Consider the following 22,931-nt stretch of genomic DNA (forward strand, 5'->3'; position numbering starts at 1 on the left):
GATAAGCAGATTTTTGATGCCGTACAGCCCATTCGTAACACAAATCGCATACCGAGCTTTTGGTTCTCGGCATGCTCGTTGGAGGTGGTATACGCTACGGCGGTCGGCAATCGAGCGCGGCCATATTCGAAGTAGTTCTTGTAGTTCTCCTCCCAAACGTACGTCGTAGACGTCACGCAAACGATGAGAGGTCATCGGTTGCGGATGAAGCCAAGATCCCGCTGATAGAGAAAATGGCCCATGCTGCTGCTATAAGCCTCATTCTAACCTTCTCTCCTGTACCTATCACTATGTATACACTACTCTCCTTACCCTCCCTCCCTACGCACACACCAGCAGGCGTTCTGGTGTCCACAGCTAGGTGCGACAATTTGTGCCTGCTGGTGCATTTTCCTTTTCCTTTTAAAGCAGTAAATACTAACAAAAATACCGCTGCACAGTTAGGCTGTCACCTACTATAGAACGTTTCACACGGCAAGCGATGACCGCGGCGACTATGCATCCCGGAACTAAAGGAGCGCGCTATCTCGCGGCGACCGCTGAATGATATGGTCCTCGACGAAATTCGCGGAGGTTACCAGGTCATCGCTTACTGTCGAACAAGCAGCAATACTCGTTTTTACCCTCGCCAGCGCGCGTCTTTCGTCGTGCGCAACGTTAACGAACTCCCGACTTGAAAGTGGCATCTACAGTAAGAGTGGTTCTTCCCCCCGCCGCCAGGGGCCGACTGTGTTAGATCTCTTGGCGAACAAAAACCAACGCGCCGTTTTAATTTGCTTGTTGTGTGTAACATTCTTGTCGTCTGCCTTCAGCCAATCAAAGCGGGCAGTGTGAAACACAGAAAACCGAGGTTTCCGCCCCTGCTGGAAATGGTTTTCGCCGCCGGTACGTGCTCAACTTTGCGCATAGGCTGTTGGGAGGAAACCTTGCGCGAAAGTTCGTCACTTGCGGCATTAATTTGTCTTTCAGAAACTGGCTGTCTTTTCTACAGCTCAAAGCCAAAACTAGAGAAGAGTTTCAGCCCCATGGCGACATGCGGGTACATTTAAAATAGGTAGATTTTAAACATCCATTGAAGCTCGTGCTCACGCTGTGTGCTGTTCGTTTAAATGTTAAACACTACAGAACCCCTTTCCAGGTATTACTAAAAAAATCAACTAGAGTAGTACTCATCCGCAGCTAGAATTACAGGCTCTGAGACTTAAAAAAACAGCTGACACTATTCTGGTTGAACCAAGACATGAAGTAGTGTTGTTAGAAGGCCATCACCACATATAACATTGTAACATATTGCAACCTGGCGACAGGTTTAGGCGGGCTGTGGGAAAAAATGTTTGGTGTACTTTGTAAAACCGACGCTCCTGCATCCTCTCTTGCAGCGGTGGTGGGCGGTCATTCGTGCCCTCCGATTCGGAGCTGTCCCGAGGAGTACGGCTGCCACGTCCGCCAGAGAGTAGGCAAGTGTCCCTTCTGCAAGTGCGGTAAGTGCATCGCCAGAACCTACTAGGTATTAAAGACGATATTCTTTCTTGGGCTTCTTGAACGCAGAAATTTTGGTTTGCCTCTTTGTGTCTGTTTGTCTGTCTGTCTCCCGATTCAGCCGCCCGGCGAAAGTAGAGCAGGCGTAGAAGACATTTATAGACCCACAACCATTACTAAGCATCTAGACCTGATGGTAGTGTTCACACTTGTAAACACTGGTGAACAAAAACAAAACATTGCGAAAATATGAGGCACAAAAATTAATACCGAATTTATGCTTACAGTGCTCGTTTATTAAAGATACGTTAACACTTAATTTTTACGATAGTAAACGAAATAGTGCATCCACTGTGGAAAAAAAGTAACGCCGTCATCCGCGCCATTATAACTCCAGGCGGCATTCCAAGTTGTTCAATAGTAATGAAAGATTTCAGTAGATGGCGCGTCGAGCGAACGTGGAGAAGGGCCTCATAGTGGAGCAGTGGAACGCGGTAAATTTGAATTTGTTGAGGTGGCATGGTCGCCAAACGGCTATCGTGTTGCGAAGACACTCGCAGCGAGTTGAGCAGATGCGCGGTTTTGTTTTGTAGCGTGAGCTACACTGGCAGATGTTGAGCAGTTTCGCGTGGCTCCAAGAAAGCCGTGCTGCGCATGCGCGAGGAGTAGTGACGTCACACGGCGCACAGAACGTTGCTCGCTGCCCGCGTCTCTCACATAACCCACGCGCCCAGCGTCTTCGCCGACCTCCGTTCCGCACGTGGCGGCCCGGTCCAGTTGCTGATAATGCGAGGGGTGGCCGGGTGTGGAACCGATGGCTTGTGCGTCGCGGCAACTCCGGCGTGTGCCTGTGGAACCAGATTAGCTCTGGGGCGATGGGTGGCGCTGCGCCGGAGCCGCTGGATAAATATACATGTGTCAAATAATGGGTGTGGGCCATTGAAACAGCAGTAAACTTGATGATCAACCTAATCCTAGACAACCAGGAAAACTAAGAATGACCAGCTGAACCTTAGCTCACGCTACTCATAACCTGGCATAGCCGAGCTAAGCCACTGCTATTTTTTCCCCTTTGGTCTTCATCCGTAGCTTGCAGCTAGCTAGCCATGCCAGACGTGAAGAAAGCGCAATATCATGCTGGCTTTGTGTGTCGCTTTGCGTAGTCTCTTCGACGCATCAATGGGGATGAAGCGCACGTAAATTTACAGAAAGCAGACCACAGTTGCCGCTGTCTTCTGATGTGAAAGCGCTAAGTGTTAGTGGGATGCGCAGTGCCAGTTTTTCCGCCCGTTTCACCACAAAAACCTTACGAGTATAAAGACACTATCTACAGTCGCGATCACGAAAATAGGAAGGAGAACACACGAATGGTGCGATTTCTTTCCATGAATGTCAAATAGACGCGTGGCCTAATTGTAGTGACAAAATTGAAAGAAGTAGCTTTGCATATACCGCGCCAGTATTTGACCATCACAAAAAGCATTTTTTTATTTGCGTACTCTGGTTCAGACTTTCGCGTTCGCATTTAATTTCTCCTTAATTGAATGCGTTCAGCGAACAAAAATTGCCCAATTTATAGGAGTTGTCGTACAGACTAGGGGTCTTTGAGCCCCCAAACAAATGCTGTAACATAGTCTATGAAGGAAAGTTTGACATCCACCTGAGTGCGGCCACCTTGGTAGAGTGACTGCTCAGGTTAAGCGGTGGTCCCGGGTTCGAATCCTGGACCAGGAGGAATTTTTCTTCAACTGCGAAGTTTTTGAGAAAGCTGTATAGCTTTCCTTTGTAGCCGTATGGCTGCACTCAGGTGGATGTCAAACTTTCCTTCATAGAAACTTATTCCACCTTGGGGATTTCCCCTAAATCTGGTCGATTAACATGGTCGTACACTTCGAAAAATTACCAAATTTTATTTCGAAAGGCAACTGATACGTTTGCTTAATCGCTGCTAAAAAATTGGGACGTTTAAGAACTCGGCTGCTCATATGAATGGTGGTAACAGCGAAGGTCTTGTAGGTCGGGCCTTATCGTAAGTCTGCTGAAAGTCCTGCGTGGCGCAGGGGTAAAGCAAGTTCCCAGACCCACGGGTGGCCTTGCAGAAACCGGTTTCTAAACCCACGGGTAGAGGGCGCGGTCGTATCGGAGGGCTTATAACCACTAAATAAGCTACGCGTAAGAGTAACGACACTGACGCACGGTGGCAGCCATTCTGGTGCCTAACGCCACAGTGGCCAGCTTTATGCGCCCTACTGCGGCCGACATTGACGGGCGGAATTGATCCGGGCGCCGGTTGGCTACCATGACAGCTGTGTTTACTTTTTGACGATTTCGAGACAGCGCGTTGGTGCAATAGGGTCATGCTCGGTTACGCTAGCGTAGTTTATTTAGTATATCTAGGTTCCCCTGGAGCCATTAAATCAGCTAGGCTTTGCTAGTGGCTGTAGTTTGTGCAAAGGCAGAGTCGTTCTTTCGCAGCGAGAAGCGAAGCAGGCGTTTTACACCATCCGGCCGGTTGAAACAGCCCGGTACAGAGCAGCACGGCAGCGCTACTCCGCGTAGGGCTTAAAAACTCACCCTCAGCGTGTCACACAGCCACACTGCGTTCCGAAAATCACGATTTGTCGAAGAGCGCGCGCACGGCAACACAGAGGCACCGAAATGTCAGCTTCCATGGGTCTTCCCGGGGTAAACAAATGTCACGTGACGCGGTTCGACTGATGGCCGCTTTCGGCGGCATGCACCAATGACAGAAAAGAGTGCCCATACTCTGAAACCTGGTCTAGAGGCTCTAGTAGGGCTGGGTTCCTCTCCCTTCCACTATGAGAGGGAGCCTCGCACTGCTGACGTTTAACTACCGATAACTTTGCGCGAGCCACAGAATTTGCGCGGAGACGGCGCTGCTGTTCCCAGGCGAGCGCCCGCTGCCATCCTCAGCTGACGTAAGAGAACCACAGATCTGCCGTTTCAGCAGATTTCACACTGGGTGGAACTGGATTTAATATTTTTCGTACAAGGATTGCCTCAGGTTAGCAGTAGAAGAGTGTGTCTGTAGCAGTGATTAACGGAACGATAAAACTGGACAGAAAGGACAGCGGGTTTGATTCCGAGCCGGGACTGCCCCTTTTGTGATGGAGGCGAAAAGCAAAAACACCCGTGCTTTCAAGATTGGATTTCGGCACCCATTGAAGATCCCCATGCAGGTTGTCAAAAATTAATCCGGAGCCCTCCACTACAGCGCGCCTCATCACCTGTTGTGCGTCGTCGAGTTAAACCTCGTAATCGGTCAATCAAAACTGGGTAAAAGGCACCGAAAAATAGTGAACAAGTTGAAATGTGGCCAAGACTACGGTAGATATGAAATTCTGGTTGTTTCTAAATAAAGTGGAACGTCTGTCCAAGTTTATAGAGGAGTTATCCCTAAGTGCACCGGAGAAAACAGCAGTAGTGTCTTTCAAGAAAGTCCAACCTGATATTTTTTCACGGCTCCTTGTCCGTACCCAGCGTAACTGTGCACGGAAATGTAGGGTTCGTCTACTATACTGATTATGAAATGTACGACGAAAGGTGCCCACCCACAAAATAAAATTGTAAGCACCTGATTTCCAGAAACAAATCAAAGAGGTTAGGGACGCATTTTATTAACGAGCAAATACAGTTAAACCTGGATGTAACGAACCTCTATATAACGAATTCCTGAATTTAACGAAGTTTTTCAATTCCCCATTACCACCTTCAATGAAGCGCATGTGTTTGCGACCTGTATGCAACGAGAGTTGCGGGTTAACCGGGATGTAACGAATTCGCCAGGCTGATGAGTCAAGGTTTATTGCCTCTTTTCTGAAAAATCGGCTGGGGAAATGCACGAATTTAGCGAATTTCGCCCGCACCGAAATCTCTCGTGCGTTTCCACGTGTGAGTGCGGTGTCGGTTAAGTGCTAGGCCTGCCTGTCGCCGCGTAGTCGCGTGCGTTCCCTGGAATCTGTGGTATGGGTTCGTGGATGATTTCGGCTGCCTAAATACGAAAAGATAATTGTCTTTCCAAGACAAGCTCGCAATTTTAAAGCCGTATCTGCCGGCGAGAAAGAAGAACGTCACTGCACGGTACAGTGTCCCGGCTAACAAACCTTCAACAATTTTGTCTGCAGAAAAGAGCATGCGGTTCGCGAAAAGGCGCTCTTTCAGCATAAGTGTCGTCCTTGAAATGCGCTAAGGGACCGAAAACTATCAAAAAGCAAACGTGATACTCAGTTACGTTTGGGAATTCGGGGACGTGTAGTAGCAGCAGCAGCAAGCGTAAATCACGCAGTTTTTCAGCGTGAAATATATCCTTGAACAAGGGTGAGTTCAGCATCATTGATGCCTAGCATACTGGTTTCGTTTCTGCTTCCATTCCAGAGAGCTTTAACTCAAAACCTGCATGTAACGAAAACCTGGATATAACGAAAAAATGCGATTTATTGTCATATTTGTTATATCCAGGATTAACTGTATTTAACTTTTGCACGTGCAACAAACACTGAAATAACTAAAGCACTAAAGCAATCACTAAAGCAAACCACTACAGCACTAAAGCACTAAAGCACTAAAACACTAAAGCAATCTTTGAACCTGCATTCACTTGAGTCACGCCTGATCATTTCACGCCTCTGCCTTCTTTATGCCTTTTATTATCACCCGAAATCCAGACACCCTCCCTTAAAACCGCCACACCGAACCTCGCCCCGTAACAGCCACAGGAACGCCATAGCACGACTACCCAGCCGTACTTCATCAAGGCTCAACTCATTCTTCCCTCAAGCAATAACCCTCTGGAACCATTTGCCCGATACAATAGCCTCGTGCGCAGACCGCAAATTATTCCGCGAAAAATTGCTCAACCATGTTTTATAATACTTGCGTCTCAAATGTGCCTTATGTGTTTCCTTTCTTCAATGCTGTATCTTTTGTACTTTTGAACTGCATTCTTGTACTGTAATTTTGTATTTGCTGCTTTTATTGCTGTACCTTTGTCACTTGTTCTATTTTCTTCTTTGTTGCCTTGTAATTTTTTTTAGCGCTGTGTCATACCTTTCTCCACGCCCCCCCCTTATGTAATGCCCTCAGGGTCCTTAAGGTGGAAATAAATGAAATGAAATGAATTGAATTGAGGCTTAAAGGGCAAACATCCAAGTGGCGTATGAGCCATGAAAGCATCGATTTCATGCTGCTGTTTCTTTTTGATTGTTTTGCAGGCTTTATGAAGCAAGTACCACGACCCACTGGCAATCGACGAACGTGATCAACAGGCTGACGCAGGTAGCGTCATGTAGAAAGGTTCTACAGATAACGAGAGAGTAGTAAAAGTTCCGCATCCACTAACTGGTAACGTGCAGCATAGGACAAGCTTAACAATGTCACCGGCTTTACCGCCCAGGAAAGCTCGAACCGGAACAAGATTGAAAGAATGATAAAGCAAGAACAGTCGCGTATGTTTGAACAACTTAGTGGGCTAAAGGTTGATCAAACTGAAGACTTGGTTTTCAAGAAAGTGATCCAATAAAAAATGTTTCTAAAGTTGGTTTTGTCGCTGGAGATTCATGCACGGTATAGAAGCGGAGACCATGCGGATGCCATTTTAAATGCTGGCAGCAGTTAAAGTAATGGCTACTCAATCACTGAAAACATTTGTGGTACTACCTCCCGAAATCATTTGGGGCACATAACTACATGATAAAGAAATCATTCGGCGAGCACAGTTACATGACAAAGCATCGCAGTCCTTTCAGGGAGTTTCCTTCACCGGGGACACGTGATCAAAAATAATGTTTTTTTATTATTCTGTAACTTCTTTAAAGGGACACTGAATACAAAACCGAAATTGGCTTAAATAGAAAGATTGACATCCCCATAAAACGAATATACCAGTTTCTGGGGCAGTACCTTTAAAAAATAATCGTGTAAATAATAAAAAAACTTAAGCTATCAGTCGCCCAGCCCTTCCTGGAAATGATCACGCACACGCGCTCGCCCGAGAAATGACCCACCGGGCGTCGCAAGAATTGGAAAGAGAGATCCAGGGTGACTCCCAGACATCAACTTCCTGCATCCCTGCCGACGAGCCTCTCGAGTATACACTCACACTCACCTACTACCGCACACAAAGAAAAACACGACCTCCGCCCCACCACTCTCTATCGCGGCGCCGACGCCACGTCATGGCGGCAGCTCCAGACACAGACGTTCCCAAACTTACACCACAAACACCTCTTCTTTCCCAACCAATATCCTAGCAACTGTCCGGCTTGCCAGAGCCCCACTCCCAACCTGTGCCACTCTGTATGGGAGTGTCCGCGTCCACCAGACGGGATCACCCCTATACGCAACCCCACCCTCTCCTCTCTCTTGGGAGGCTGCTCTCTCCAGCACTGCCCCGCAAGACCAGCAACGGCTGGTCGAGCGGGCCCGCCGGATAGCGTCGGTAATTGGAGTGCCAGGACGGAGGACCCCACTCATCGAGACTGCTCTTCGTCCAATGAATGAGTTCAATAAATGTTTTAACCATCACCATCCCGAATTCAAACGTTAGGCTTACGAAGTGCACAACCGAGAGTTAGTCAGAGCTCTTCGATGTAGGCAGTTGCGAAACTCCGCCTCAAAAAACGCACCTAGACCCCCCCTCAAAAAACGTCCGCCCGCACCTGGACACCCCCCTGCTATGGATCGTGCGTACCGTGGCGCCGCTGCGGCCGCCGCATGCACTATCCAAAAAACTATTCAAACTGACAATTTAACGTTAAATTTTGTTTTAAAATGCATAATTCTTTACTGTTGTGCTTTCGTAAGTTATTAATTGCTATCTTAACGGCGGTTTTTAGGTTGCAATTGTTTCTGCGTCCGCACATCTGCCTTGACCAATTAGCGCTTGTGCGGGCACTCCGGCACAACATAGGTCGGAACTGAAGTACTAAACTTGCAGTTATCGTTTGGCCTACAGCTCATTGTAGGCCAAAACTAATCTAGTAGCTGATCAAGCGGCTCTACATAATCAATTTCAGCTTGCATAAAGCCGTCGAAGCGACTTATTTATTTTTTTTGCTGCCAGGAGACCGAAGAGAGAGAGAGAGAGAGGACGCGCAGCAGACGACAGTGCGCAAGCGATGGTTGACCCCATGGTCGCAATTCTTTTCTCTACTTTTGCTTCGTATGTATATAAAACACTTGCATAGGTGAGCACATTGGGCTCCTTTGGCATAACAAATTGACGTAAGCACTCAAATAGCATTTCTCGCCCAGGTCGTCGAGCGGCGAAGCAAGTTGTATAGTTTATTTTGTTACCAAAAGATGGCGCCATTGTAAAACAAGATCCAAAGCACTGGACCAATCGTAGGGACACATTTTGGTGCATGGGGCCCATGGGGCGTTTAGATACTCCTAAATCAAGTAACTCTGAGTTCCTGTGGGTATTCTAGAAAAGTGTGCGTACCTCCAGAGTAGCACGTACTCGCAGTGTGGGATTGCCTAACCAAAGAATACATCACAAGAAAGCTTCGCGTTCAACCATCGGCGTGGTTAGAAGGTGGGGTGCATGGCTTTTTATTTCTAAGGAAGTTACGTGTGCGAGTCTCTTCGATCAATGAGGCATGTCGCCATAAATAACACAACATATTCGCCCACCAACACAGGTTCGCTGGTCTTCCATCTTCGCAGTAGTGGAAGGGCTCTGAATTTTTACTTACATCGGTGTTTTCGGACCTTGTCAGGGGTCGTCGTATGCAGCACCGGCCCAAGGAAGATGACACTGGTTCTAAGTGGCAATGTCATCCTCATGAGCGGCTGCCGAGCAACGTTGCTTGGGCAGCACTTCACGACGATTTCAGTAATATGGAGTGCAGTTATCGGAATGTGAATATACAAGTTGGAGCACTGTACGGATCGGGCCGCAAATGATTTTATTGGTAACAGGCTCAGCGGATCAGAACAGTGGGTTTACGCGCATCGGAACTTTGTTTTGTTAGGGCACATGGTGTAAGAACTAGGCCTTACTTGTGAACTACCGGGTGAACCTCGGCTGAAACGTTCAGCGCGTGCAGTTCTCTACTTTGAGTATATGGTGCTGACTACGCGCGTAATTAAAATAGCAAAATGTTATAAACTGCTCCCGGTCGAGCTCAATAAAATGTAGGCTCTTTGGAGGTTTACTGACGGCAGTGTACATATAGCTATGATTCTTGATGCGTCGCATTGTCCCGTGGGCGGTCTATCAAAATTTAAGGACCAAAACCACCAAGACAACGTAGCAGTAGACAGGGAGATCCGGTAGCTATTTAATGTTATTTTATACTGCACACCTTCCTGCGCTCTTGTATTTTCAGCATGCTCCGGAAGGATGGTGCTCTGGAAGCTGGGTATGCCGTCATCTTTCCCTCGAGAGATGGGGACGTGCTAAACACGGCGTCGAAAGCGGCTTCAATCGGCTACCTAATGCCACACCGGCGGTTTGTTGGCCTGTCTTACTCAGACCACCATGCTACCACATGATTTGTGCATAAGATTGTTCCTTCTCCGGCTATCTCTGGTCCAGTGTTCTTGATATCGCTTTTCTGACCCGGCCCCTCAGCCTTCCCTATCCACCTACGAGGCGTACCCTGGCGCAGGCTCCAAACCGGCATTTATTGAAACCGCACCATCCGCATCCACATGTGACTCTCCCCTACTACCACCTATGCCAGCACTGCAGCATCCCACCCCTCGGCACCTACCACATAGTCTTCTTTTGTCCGCACAAGCCTCGCCGATCCCCAATCCCCACCCTTGAGCAATGGAAGACCGTGTTGACCCCATCAGCACCAGAGAAATAGCAAGCCCTCGTGACTAGATCCCAAGAAGGAGCATGTGTGTAGTGCTGGATGGTTTTATATGTCATAGTTTCTATTTTGCATTGCAGGTGTCAGTGCACGCCTTTACTCCAGGTGGCAGCATAGGCCATGGCAGGGTTTGCCCCGCTCTTCATAGAGGGCGGAAGGGACTGCAATAAATGAGGCTGGTTCTTCTTCACTTAGCCATGAGCTGAGCGATCCGTCCTCACCGTCTCGGCCCTTCAAGGTGCCGTCTCCAGCACCACTACAGTTGGCTCGCGGCCCCTTGGAGCAAGAAGGCTTAACGCACACCCCTACTGTCAACCTAATATCGATATATGTTTATTACTGCTACTTCTGTAACAGTAGTTCGTACTGACGCCAGCACCTCAGAAATTTTGGGAAGTCGGGCTGCTATTTACAGTGTACTAGTACGTGTACTAGAACAGCATTGGGGCTAAAGATAGCCGTCAGTTAAAATTCAAAGTGCACGGAACATTCTCGTGAGGGGATATGGGATAGGTGTGATTGTGGAGTGGGGAATTTTTGAGAAATCGGTTGGCGACACTGCGGCGAACCTTCGCAATGCGAACAATGTAGAGGTCGTCCACTAGACCAAAATCACATTTGGCCAATGGATATCAGAGAAATTACAATAAATTAATACGGGGAAAATAAGGCAAAAAGGAAGGTACCGAACGTGCTCACAGTAAAAGAGAGAGAGAGAGAGAGAGAGAGAGATAGAGAGAGAGGACATGGTAATCGACATTGACGTTGGGAAACATGCGGATTGACAATACGATGAGGCGGGGAGAGGTAGTGAAGCCTGATACTTCATTAATTTTATTTCGCACATATTGCAAGACCAGTTTGAGCAGAAACACTAGGGCAAAACAAAGTATAACACATGGACGAATAAAGAGCGCATTAATATAGCAGAAAATTAGGTCAGCACATCGAATATACACGGGCAACTTAAAGACGGCACAAAAACAAATCAGTTTAGAAAATAAACAAACAACGTCAGTTGGTAACATATTATTGGACCGTAACGAAGAAAAAGAAAATTTCTTGTATATGGTTATCGCACAGGGCAAGAAAGAATATTCAAACGGCTGAGTTCGCCCACTATAAGAGGTTAACGACTTTTCATGTGGGTGTCCTGCGCTACTATAGGTTGCATATACTGCACGTTACACAATCACAACTGCCTGTTATATAGTATAAAGCAAACTGGTAGGTAAATGTTTGTTGCTTTTTGTGGCTTTGTATATCAAATGGTGTTATTAGGTTTGTGGGCACGACGCTCGCATTAGAAGAAACGAAACGTATACATTCTGCTCAATACTTACTAGTGCGTGAGTATGATTAAGCGTAGTATGATGATCCTAAACGGCGCTAAAGTCACGGTTTAATGATAGGAGTGTATGCGTGGAATTTAGTAACTGCAGGAACGTCCTTTGGTTTTCGCAGAATTAGACGAGGCTTGCAAAATGTGATGCACATACCTAACCTTCATGGGTATACTTCAAGAGAGGGTGTTTTTGGGTGTCGATACGGGATATTTGTATTCATTTACTTTGAGCAGATGTCGAGGTGCGAAGGTGCACAGGAAGTACTGGTATTTTTGTTTTTCGGTTGCCCTCAAGAATGCAGGTTCTCACCATTCAGCAACAAGCCCCATGGTTCCTGACAGGTGCCAGCGTGGATGAAAATCGCTATTGCCAAGTAATTTCACTAGGCGGTCTTATCCGAACTAGCGGTGCAGCTGTGTTAGCAACTTGGCTAAACTAAAATAAATTTACAGAAACTCTTGCGCACTACCTCTGAAGAGAAATAAAATTTACTTGTAGCGGGGTGTGTAACGTAGCCATTTGTAACAAACTGACTCCAGTTAGTTAAATTCTAAAAAAACCCCAATATATTGAGTATACTGGAAGGCCAATTGTTTCGAGCGGACGAACTACTTCACAGCGATTAGTAATGCGAAATGCTTGCCTAAAGTATAACAAGTGGCATCTACCTCACCTGTTCTATCAAGAACGATTGCGAAGCCATGAATAATTGCAATTTGTTGGGTTAGGGGTGGGTCTCAGAAAAATGCAGTCGTCTTATCTTCTAAAAAAATCGGCATTGCTGAGAGCAAAACAAATACACAAAATAAACTAGAAAAAAAAAGCGACCAGGGAATACGTCAAAGAGACAGGCATGCGAAGAAAAATACAAAGTCTTGGAGAACTGCGGCTGATTAGAGGTATGGAAACTGGTCCACAAATGATATGCTGGGGAAAAGGGCGCATAAATTTCTATTAGTTCATTTAGAAGAACTGCGAGTTGGGCTTGTTGGTATAGGTTCATAATGGGAAACAGTACAAAAAAAAAACTTGGACAAGAAAAACAACGGGACGAAGCGCTACTATACTCGGTGACAACTTAAGAACGGCACCGGAAGTGGCCGCTGTACCTTATCACCGTAGCCGGATGTTTCTCCGCGCGGCGCAAGTAGTGCGTTACAGGGAATATTTTGAACATGGCGTGAGCTATTCCCGTGATTTTTTTGACTTAAAGGGAAGCTGAAGCGCTTTCCAAAAAAATTGAGTTAGATTAACAGTTATACAGTTACTTGCGCGCTGATTCCGAATATCACATTGAAATTTATCGTACATGAGTCCAAGTGGCATTTATCTTGCAAAAAGCGCGGCCCCGTTTGAAAGACGCGCGCTTTTCGTCTTTTGACGCCCATGATTGGTTGCGCTCGTCATGACGTCAAAGGAGGACACCCTTCGGCCGCGCGGGTTGTCGGAAGCATTGCGAACGATCGCACAGTTGCCTTTGCGGCAATTTAGCTTGCAGTTTAATTTTCGCACATGACTGGAAGTTTGTTTTATAATTTCCCGTGCTGTTGGTTCAATTATCTTGGAGCTTAAATTTGCTTTACACGACAGAGAACCCCAAAGCAGTGACTGTGACGTCGACTAGTGGGTTCCATCAAAATATTTTTGAATTAGGCAACCTGCATAGGGGGATTTTATACCTTATGTTAATATTAGGTACTGCCGTAACTGTTTCTTATTATACACAAAACCATTTATGCCGGAGATTAATGGGCGTTTTATAAACAATCTACCAGCGAAAAGCACGTACGTGCACTGCGCGAAAAAATAGCGTTCATGCGCTGTAAACGTATATGCGAGACACATCTTGCCGGTACACGCATAAACCAACAAGCAGACTCTGCTTCCGCATTTCCTTTGTTCGTTGTCGCCCACCCCAGCCCCGTTACTCATCCCCGTACACAGACCCACACGCGCGCGCCATTTCGGCAGCGGCGCTACGGCCTCTGCGATTGCTAGCTGCACTTCGATGAGTGGCGTCTTACTGCTTCACATGCATTTATTCTGAAAACACTGCAGCATACTAGTGCCTGCTCAGCATTATTGGCTGTAGTAGGGCTTGATTTTCGCTTGTGCGTTGCGCATTGTGCTACAATATTACGGCCACCTCGTTATAATTAACAGACCAGTCGGACAAGGCAGTTACGTTGTAGTTACGTTACTTTAGGTAACAATCACCAAACGTTTGTGGTAATGAATCGTTGGCCTGTTCAAGCTTTTTTAGATTTAAGCATTTACCGCGCTAGTCGGACAGAGGCCGTATATTTACTCTTCGCTCCTAATTTTTTAGTATCATCATTATATATATCACCGACTATCACTGGAGCACACTTGAGGTTCAGTGACAACAAGTGCTTGCCAGGTTATAATATGCAGCCACACGGAATCTTGGGCAAAAAATTAGGCCCCCGCAGTCAACACAAATTATGGCACGGTGGTGGTTCGGAGTGGTGTTTTTTTTTTAATTCCAGACAAACATCACCTTATCGTGACATGTATACTTGCAAAATAAGTAATCTGGTTGTCTTGGTTCTTTTACTTTGTAGGAATACTGTTTACCTCTTAGCCGGGGGGAGAACTTCTATCAGGATTGGCCCCTTGTTTTAGTTTCGCCAAAAAATTGTTTTTTTGAACACTGTCCTGAGCCCATAGGGAAAGAAAATCGACGCGTATAACGAAACAAGTATTTCCTGAACAAATGTGACTTGGTTTCTGGAATGGAACGGAACATCCCCGGCCAAAGTACAGCAGTATTCCCCATCCTTCCTAAATCTAGGATCTAATGTGAACATTCACGTCCGTCGCATCAAAAAAAAAAAAAAAAACGCATTGGAGCGGTTTACAAAGTATTTAACGTAGTGTAGTATATTCTCTGTCATCAAGCACAGCCACCTCGGCTGTCGCTTCCGTATGTTATCAGGCATCCCGGCGTGGCATTATTCTGCTTAGGAATACGGCATGATAACGTATACGCCTCGTTTGGCGTTCGTGCATACTTTTTGAACACGAAAATTGTACAAATGAGTGCTATCAACCACAACAACAAGTATCATTCACAAGGAAACACGGCGAAAAGAGCCTGGCCGAGGCGGCCGGTCCGGCCGGAAGTCCAGGTATGACGTTTTAAAGCCGGTTTTCACCCGCGCTCTTCGGTCTTCCGGCATCGCGCGGCGAGATGGGGGCGGGGCATCGGGCCACTTTTGTTTGCTCATTGCGCCGCTTCTATTGCATGTATTGCGAAAATATTTCGTACACATGAACTATTCAATGTGTACTTGCTGCTAGTCAACTTTTCTTTTAATTCTAAAACCGCTTCACCTTCCCTTTAATATGCTTATAAACGACTCCAGTGACGACAAACAAACTGCGTGAGACAAGGCAGACGATATCACGCATTCATAGCAAATCCCTTTCAAAACGCGCGCGCACTGACGTCACGCGTCCGGCGCTTTGGCGGAGTGATACACTACATGAGGTGGTGCCGTTCTTGAGTTGTAACCAAGTATAGCAACTGAAACGTTTAATCGTCAAAAGACACAAATATGTACACACACTCTAAGCCACCGCCAACACAAAAGTACAGTACAATCTACGATCTTGTACAGTCACGGGGAACAACCACCAAAAACACTGCATACAACCAAACCGCACGTGTTCAGACTCCGAAAGATGCACGGTACACTTTATCTATCTATCTGTATCTATCCGTGTCTATCTGTATCTATCTGTATCTATCCGTGACTTTACAAGATTGTAGATTGTTCTGTACTTTTGTGTTGGCGGTGGCTTAGAGTGTGGGTATATATTTGTGTGTTTTGACGATTAAACGTTATAGTTGCTAGTAGTGCTTCGTCCCGTTGTCTTTCTTGTCCAAGGTTTGTTTTTGCGCTGTTTCCCATTATGTTCCATTAGTTCAGGATGCAATACATACAGGAGCAATATAAACAGCAATAAACAAGAAACTTCTTATTGCGCCAATATTTCTAATAGCGAGCTCATCTTGTGTGACCACGAGGCTATCTTTATAGAGTTATCACGCTAGGCGGTAAAGTATACGTACATTTCCATTCTCCGCTTTCTAGCTCTATTTTGTGCCTTTCTTAGGCACCTGGCAAATTGCTGATAAAACCAGCCTTTAACCATTTTCAAAACATTATTGGGAACTCGTTAAAGGAGCATTCCAAAATGTCTTATTACAGGCGTTGAATACAGTTTTTCAAATTCTTAATGAAATCATTTGTGTGCACATTTTAAGGGTACTGGGTACCTTCAACACAGAGACCAACCACTAGTCATGTCACATTCTCAGCGCGTTACTCAGGGCTTGTTGCCCAGCACGTAGACTTGCTTCCCGCGGCGGCAGTCGCAGTATGGGCATGCACCGGTCCTGAGCACCCGGCGACAGCGCAGGCCGCAGTAAATGGAGGGGCAGGCTCGTGGACAGTGGCACCGTCGGCATCCATCAGCCTCGACCACCATCTCGCAGTCAGTCTGCTGGCTGAAGCCCTGACACGTGGCCACTTCCTTGTCCTCGTCGTAGTCGTCATGGTCAGCGGGATCGCAGACTTCTGCGGGGAGTATGGGATACGGCGAGATAAGAATGCGGGGCAAAGTATATGTTGGTAGTTCTAGCGATTAATTAAGGTAACTAAAAACCCAGCATTACTGGAATAAGGGGAAGATACCTGTCTGCAAATACTTATGATATTAGAAAAGATAAGAGCCTAAACAACACTCCGCACCCAGGAATCATCGCATTTTAACTGCCCCTGCAATTCAACAATACCAGAACTACTTTATGCTACGCTTTTTCCTCAGAAAATAGCCCTAATAGAGAGCGCGTTATTTCCGTTATTACTAAGGTTCCGGATGTAACATCCTTTTTTCATCATCAGAAAGTGGAGAGAAGTGCAATCACCCCAGTGGTTGATTTGGTGAATCATCGGAAGCGTAATGCGAAGATCGTAGGATAGGGTCCAAGCCACTGCGCATTTTTTCTCCAATTTCAGGCATTTAAAAACACATAATTTTGCACAATAAAAACGACGAACTTTCCCTTTGCAGTTTTGATGATTATAGGTAATGGTAGCGACGCTCTGGCAACTGCCAACCAGCTTTCACGCTTAAGAAGTCCCGTAAGCCGTCTTCCCCACAATACTCCTGAATGACCAATCGATGTGGCCCAGTGTGTGAAATAGGTGAATGACAAAGCCGAACATCTTATTTTACTAAAACAACTGGTGCAGGTTGCACGAGTGGTGCAAGGCTGGGGAAACGGCAGAGCTGGCGGCCCCTCGCCCTCCGTCGGAGGCCCGACTGTTGCAGCCCACATAATTTTTCCGAACTTGCCGCTGAACGTTCTTCATCACCTGCAGACCCGGATCCGTTTGTCCGCAGGCTATCACATCTCTGCCAAAGCGGACCGCGTTAGCACGCGCTAGAGCCGGTGGCAACCAGCTTAGCGAACTCAGCGTCTGTAGCGCGAGCTGTTCTGCGCTCCCCACTTCAGGCGTGGACGAACGTGAACTGTGTTTTTATACTTTTTGTGAGCTCCTCACGTGGCACAAGCCCACGCGCAAACCTGGATGACGCCGGGCGCTACTCACGAGGGGCGCGCTCACGTGTTCCCCTTTTTTTGCATACATTATTGCGAATGCCATCGGACCAAGCTCAAGCTTAACCAGCTCTGCTGTTAAAAAATACATGTGTCCAGGGAAAACACGCAAGCCACGCAAACGTTTTGGATTGCGCGATCTCTTAGCGCACTTTTCACTCAGATTGAATCCTTGGCCACGTCATTCGCCGGACTTGCACACAAGGCCACTTCGATTGGTCATTCTAGAGCGTTGTGGTGAAGGCGCCCTACAGGGACTTCTTAAAGTATATTCAGCTTGCTTCTCACAGCATAATTTATGATGTGATCACGTTGTATATGCATGCGTGTCGCCACAACCAGAATTCTCTATTGGCAGCAATGCGCAAGCAGACGTCACGACGATATTCTCTACCGAGATAGTTGCAAGGGCGGCTCTATTGGTGTGATGCAGATCATAATATAACCGAAATGATATGTCACACATCGCTCCTAAACCAACCTACAAGTTACCAATCTACCCGTGCTTAAAAATAATAGGTAGAATTGAGCTAAGAATACGTTATCCAGCAATAAAAATTACGGGTTTTTTGAAACAAAAATTAATGTTGCTGGGGCTTGAACCCAGGCTGTTCACTACAAAACCTGAGGCTATAGCTGTAGGGTACTGAAGCCGAACAGCTTAGTTATTTTGCAGTTGTTGGAAAGCATGGAAGGAGTGTTACAAGCGATCCAGTACGTGACCCGAACGCGCCATCAAAATTCCCTTTCGATGCTTTGCGTCATGTGCCAGCAAACCTAAGTATGCGGTGGCTTGTCGGCACCATTGGGTCTTCGGCGGGCCGGCGGCGTCCACCATGACCCATATGGTAGTACTTGCTATGCGTGTCACTATGTTCAATATTAGGCCCAACTAAAGTTAATGTTCAACACAGACGTAGCCCCATACACACTCACGTGGATTCGCGTATGACCGTTGATTATGGCCTCCAGGAGCTCATAGTCCAGTAATCAACTACCAGTTTGATGTGACGCCAATAGAAAAAGAACATCGGCTTATGCGTGTTCACAGAGGGACAAAAGGGTCTCTGAGTATAGCAGGTTAATACTGAACCAGGGCTGGTGAGGAACGGAAAAAGATCTATGAAAAGAACGTAAATGGCAAGCGCTCACTGGTCTTAATACGCAGAATCTTTATACACGCAAACAAAACTTTCCACAAATATCAGTACTCACTAGAGTTAATGAACTAATGACGATTGAAGCTGCCGTGGAAAGCCCACCATATCTCTAGGAACGTGCACCGATTTAACGGTACGAAACTCGCACCCCCGTCGGGCAAGAAGTACGCCACGCGTCGATAGACTAATCCAACAACAAGGCGATGCTCGTGGCCATCAACCCAGAATAGCAGACGTCGTCGCACCATCCCAGTGATGACGAGCAGGGTGAAACCACAAGACGCTCCCCATGCCCAAATAATGACTACGACATCTTCGAAGAGTGCGAGGTGGACAGCTACATTATTAGCTGACTAAAAAGTTTGTGACTGCGACGATATAGCTCCCCCCCACCCAGTACAAAATGAACAGAGAGAATACCACTACCCTGACACAGATGCAAAACACACTCCTACCCCCACGGAACACAACTACATGCCATCTACCCAAAAGCACACACACTCAACACTGCCCCGGACCCAACACTCTCTACCAGATTGTGTGGGAGTGCCGACAATCGCCATCATTAGCCCCCCTACCAAACCCCACCCTGGAACAGTGGGAGGCTCACTCAACCCTCAAGACCAGCATCTACTGGTGGACAGGGCCCGTCGGGCAGAAAATGACCAAAGTTTCCTAGTTTAAGGAGGGCTCCCACATAGAAACGCTTACAGTTGTATAAACGTTTATTTCTCCTCCACCGCATGTACATAGCAGTTGTGATTTATAATTTTTTTTCGCTCACAGCGTCTTCGTCTCCTCTGAGATACCGAAAAGTTTCGTTTGAGTGATATAAATTAAAATTTCCAGGAGCCTGAGCCGGTGGTAACATAGGCTCAGTTCTGTCCAGGGGATGTGCATTCAGCACAAATATACCGCCTACAATGCCGGGAAGTTGCGTGTAACGTATTTGTTCCGCCGCTCCGGCATACAAGTCTTGTAGAGGTAGTATTTGTGAAATGCGATGCATGTATTAGAAAGAATACTTACTCGGTGGCGCTGCACGACCACAAATGATGAGCAGAGAAGTGACGACGAGCGCCGTTTCGAGCCATTTTGAAGCCATTTTCGGAGAAGTTTACAGTAGAGAGGAGTCTCTTTGAAAAAACAAAAACAAAACGAAAATGACAGTAAAACAGACACAAACAACCACTCCAAAGTGAGGCCGGCTGCGGCGGCAAGTGTTGACGTTTATCTAAGCGAAGCGGTTCCAGCGAATTCGCAACAGCAATATTTGTAGTAGTATGTTGGTGCTGATTTAAATACAGTAAAACACCGATACTGGAAACACGCTACGCGTTCGTGTATGGGTATCGGTCTGCAACAGATGTCCTCGACAAAGAGGTAATGTATGGATGTGGCTGCTTTCATTCTGGCCCGATGTTGATGTGCATCATGTGTGCGTGGGCATGGGTGTCTAGTAATAACAGCATACATTTCTGGCGTTCCTATTCACATTTCACTGAAATTAACAAGTGTCTACCTCATAGGCCCCATAGTAGGCCAAAAGGCGGGAATAATTCCGGCAATTATAAGTTGCTTTAAGCGATGACTTGTGGTCTAGGCGGCCGCCTTACGCTCCCGATCAAGAGGGGCCTCGAGGTGAATTTAGATTGCTTAGGTTTATTAACGTACGAAGATCCATAGGGTATTGTTGGTGTCACATTCAGAATCTCCTGCGGAAGGAATGTATCCCGCACCCTTGTGATCAGTATATACGCACAACGGAGAAAAAATCCAAGGCGTCACACAAAATATCTCACTTCTGGCGGTAGATTTCTTGCTTTGCTTTTAGAGCGGCAAATGAACACATAACCAGCGCAGGCTTTATACAACTGAAGGAGAACGGAGGTCTGATAAAAGCAGTAGTACGTTGTAGTGAAAATGTCGGTCCAACGAAACAGAACCCCCATGACCTGTCATGCTCTGCTCTGTGGCGACCGAATCATTTTTTAGGCGTGGACATTCTGACAAACCCGCTCACCTTTTCGAGGCGTGCATCAAAATTTAGTTTCGGCAAGAAACCGCAAATACTAGGGTTTCTGAAGGTCGACTACGCTGCAACACTAACAAAGCTAGAACTTGAACTCCCATTGAATATAGATTTAAAACTAGTAACTTTACAAGAAAGTTTGCTTCGGTGTATAATTTCTTGCTACGCCAAGCATATCACTTATTCGTAGACCTAAATCTAGTCACTATCGCTTTCTAGAACAGCTTACAGGGATGTGGGTCATGCTGGACAGGAGAAGGAATGTGCCTGCTTATTTCCCGTACCGTCAACAATGGGAGATGACATGTCAAAGCGAAATTTTTAACTCTAAAGCAGTTTACACTAAAGCCGAATCTAAAGGGGAAAGAACGAAACATGGCGGAGAGAACACAACTTCGTAGTTTCGTTACCTTTGACTCCTCCGGAAAAATCTTTTTGGGGCATGCGGGCTCCAAATTTATGAAAAATAACGTTAGTTTGGGCCAAACCTGCGCTCGAAAACGCACGCATCTTTTCCGAAACTACTAAGCGAACCGATACATGAGAAAGCAAAAGAGAGACGACAACAAACACGGGATACAATATTTGGTTCTTTCTCGCACTAACCTGGAACAAGCGTTCTTCTGTGCCTTGGCTGAAGGGTTCACCGATGCCCGTGAGAAGGTGCAGGACAAAGAATCGAAGAAGCCACGCTCCTTGCTTGTCCTAGTGCGAGACTGCCAGCTACACGCAAATGTATTCACCAGCAGCAATACTCACTCGTCATATCCCGTCAACCCCTTGTGCAGGCGAAGTTTATGAGCTTGAAACACGGTAAAGAAACCGAAAGGTGCACGGCTGCGGCCTTTTCGTGGATATATTCGTGTTTCAGCTGCGGCGTATGTTTCCACGTAGCGAGGATCAGAGGCCACGGACGGCAGTTTACACGATAGAAGCACCTCGGCAACGCATTGTGGAATAGCGGCTGCAACTGCGTCGACGCCGTTGCCAGGGGCTATTTGGCTATTCGAGAAGGCGTGATTGCACAGAACGTTCGTTGAATTTTGATCAGTCTCGTCCTCGCCCGATGAGAGCAAGAAATCGTGGAAGGCTTGTTTTCCGCTGGGGAAAGAGTTTCGCCACATCCGTCTCGCACTCTGCTCGTTTCATCTTTCAGCACTTCTCTTAAGATTAAGGCACGTTCGCACCTTGGTGGGGCTTTTATTCTTAAATGGCCCATGAAGACGAAGAACTACATCTGTTGATTTGAAAGTGTTTGGTAGCTCACTCTGCGGAGGTCCGGCCGCAAAAGACGGTTTACCCGTAAAATGCAAGATATATATATATATATATATATATATCAGAAATAGGAAGCAAAGGGGAGATATGGTAGGTCAGTGAAACAGATAAAAAATTTAGAAAGAAAGAAAATGGAGAAAAAAAAATATATATATATATCAGTAGAAGAAACTTCTCGAGGAGCCAGAAAAAATATCTGAGAAAATGGTTGACTCACGATCAAAAACAGTCAGTAGACCTCTGTTTTTGTTTTTAATCCTGAGTCAACCGCTTTCTCGGATTGTAGGAACGCAGGCGACGAGGCGCGCCGTAGTGGAGGGCTCCGGATAAATTTTGACCGCCTAGGGATCTTTAACTTTCGCCGAAATCTCGCACACACGGGCGTTTTTGCTTTTCTCCTCCATCCGAAAAGCGACCGCCGCCGCCGGGAATCGAACCCGTGACCTCTCAACCGTTTTCTCAAAAAAAAAAAAAAAAAAAATATATATATTTATATATATATATATATATATATATATATATATATATATATATATATATATATATATATATATATATATATATATATATATATATATATATATATATATATATATATATATATATATATATATATATTATATATATATATATATATATATGTATATATTATTATATATATTATTATATATAGAAATAAGAGTTGGCAGTCCATAAAACCTCCGAAAGCAAAGGGGATGATGTGGTAGGTCATTGAAACAGATAAAGAATTTGGAAAGAAAGAAAGTGAGGTCGTGGGTTCGGATCCCACCTTGCGGGCATTTTTTCTCCACTTTCTTTCTTTCCAAATTCTTTATCTGTTTCAATTACCGACCACATCCCCCCTTTGCCCTTTTGCTTGCCGAGGTTGTATGGACTGCCAACTCTTATTTCTGTCTTATTTCAGCGAGCCCCTCATTTCCAATTCCGATTCACTATATATATATATATATATATATATATATATATATATATATATATATATATATATATATATATATATATATATATCGCACTGAAGTGACGTAAAATGGCAGGAGTGTCGTAGTATGGGCCAGCAGTAAAACATAGTTATCAGTGTGTTAACTGCACACTGGCAGTCAATTGAAAGTCAATTGATAC

General features: G+C 46.0%; 2 protein-coding genes across 2 annotated transcripts in view; one reads left to right on the forward strand and one right to left on the reverse strand.

Annotated features, from left to right (window-relative positions):
- The window catches only part of LOC144166424 (uncharacterized), a 96,461-nt gene extending 89,499 nt beyond the window's left edge, over window positions 1-6,962 (forward strand). The window contains exons 5-6 of the mRNA XM_077695950.1: window positions 1,380-1,481; window positions 6,711-6,962. Coding sequence (XP_077552076.1) covers window positions 1,380-1,481; window positions 6,711-6,757 — 149 coding nt within the window. The 3' untranslated portion in view covers window positions 6,758-6,962. The remainder of the gene's footprint in view (window positions 1-1,379; window positions 1,482-6,710) is intronic.
- A 4,189-nt stretch (window positions 6,963-11,151) lies between these two features.
- Window positions 11,152-21,494, reverse strand: LOC144166371 (uncharacterized). The gene is made up of 3 exons (XM_077695885.1): window positions 21,120-21,494; window positions 19,511-19,617; window positions 11,152-16,275 (listed from the first exon to the last, which is right to left on the reverse strand). The coding sequence occupies exons 2-3, from the start codon at window positions 19,584-19,586 to the stop codon at window positions 16,025-16,027; spliced, it is 327 nt and encodes a 108-aa protein (XP_077552011.1). The 5' UTR covers window positions 19,587-19,617; window positions 21,120-21,494; the 3' UTR covers window positions 11,152-16,024.
- Between the last annotated feature and the right edge of the window lie 1,437 nt (window positions 21,495-22,931).

The sequence above is a fragment of the Haemaphysalis longicornis genome, unplaced genomic scaffold (assembly GCF_048455015.1).
Source record: "Haemaphysalis longicornis isolate Haplotype H1 unplaced genomic scaffold, Haemaphysalis longicornis Haplotype H1 scaffold_17, whole genome shotgun sequence".
Lineage (NCBI taxonomy): Eukaryota > Metazoa > Arthropoda > Arachnida > Ixodida > Ixodidae > Haemaphysalis > Haemaphysalis longicornis.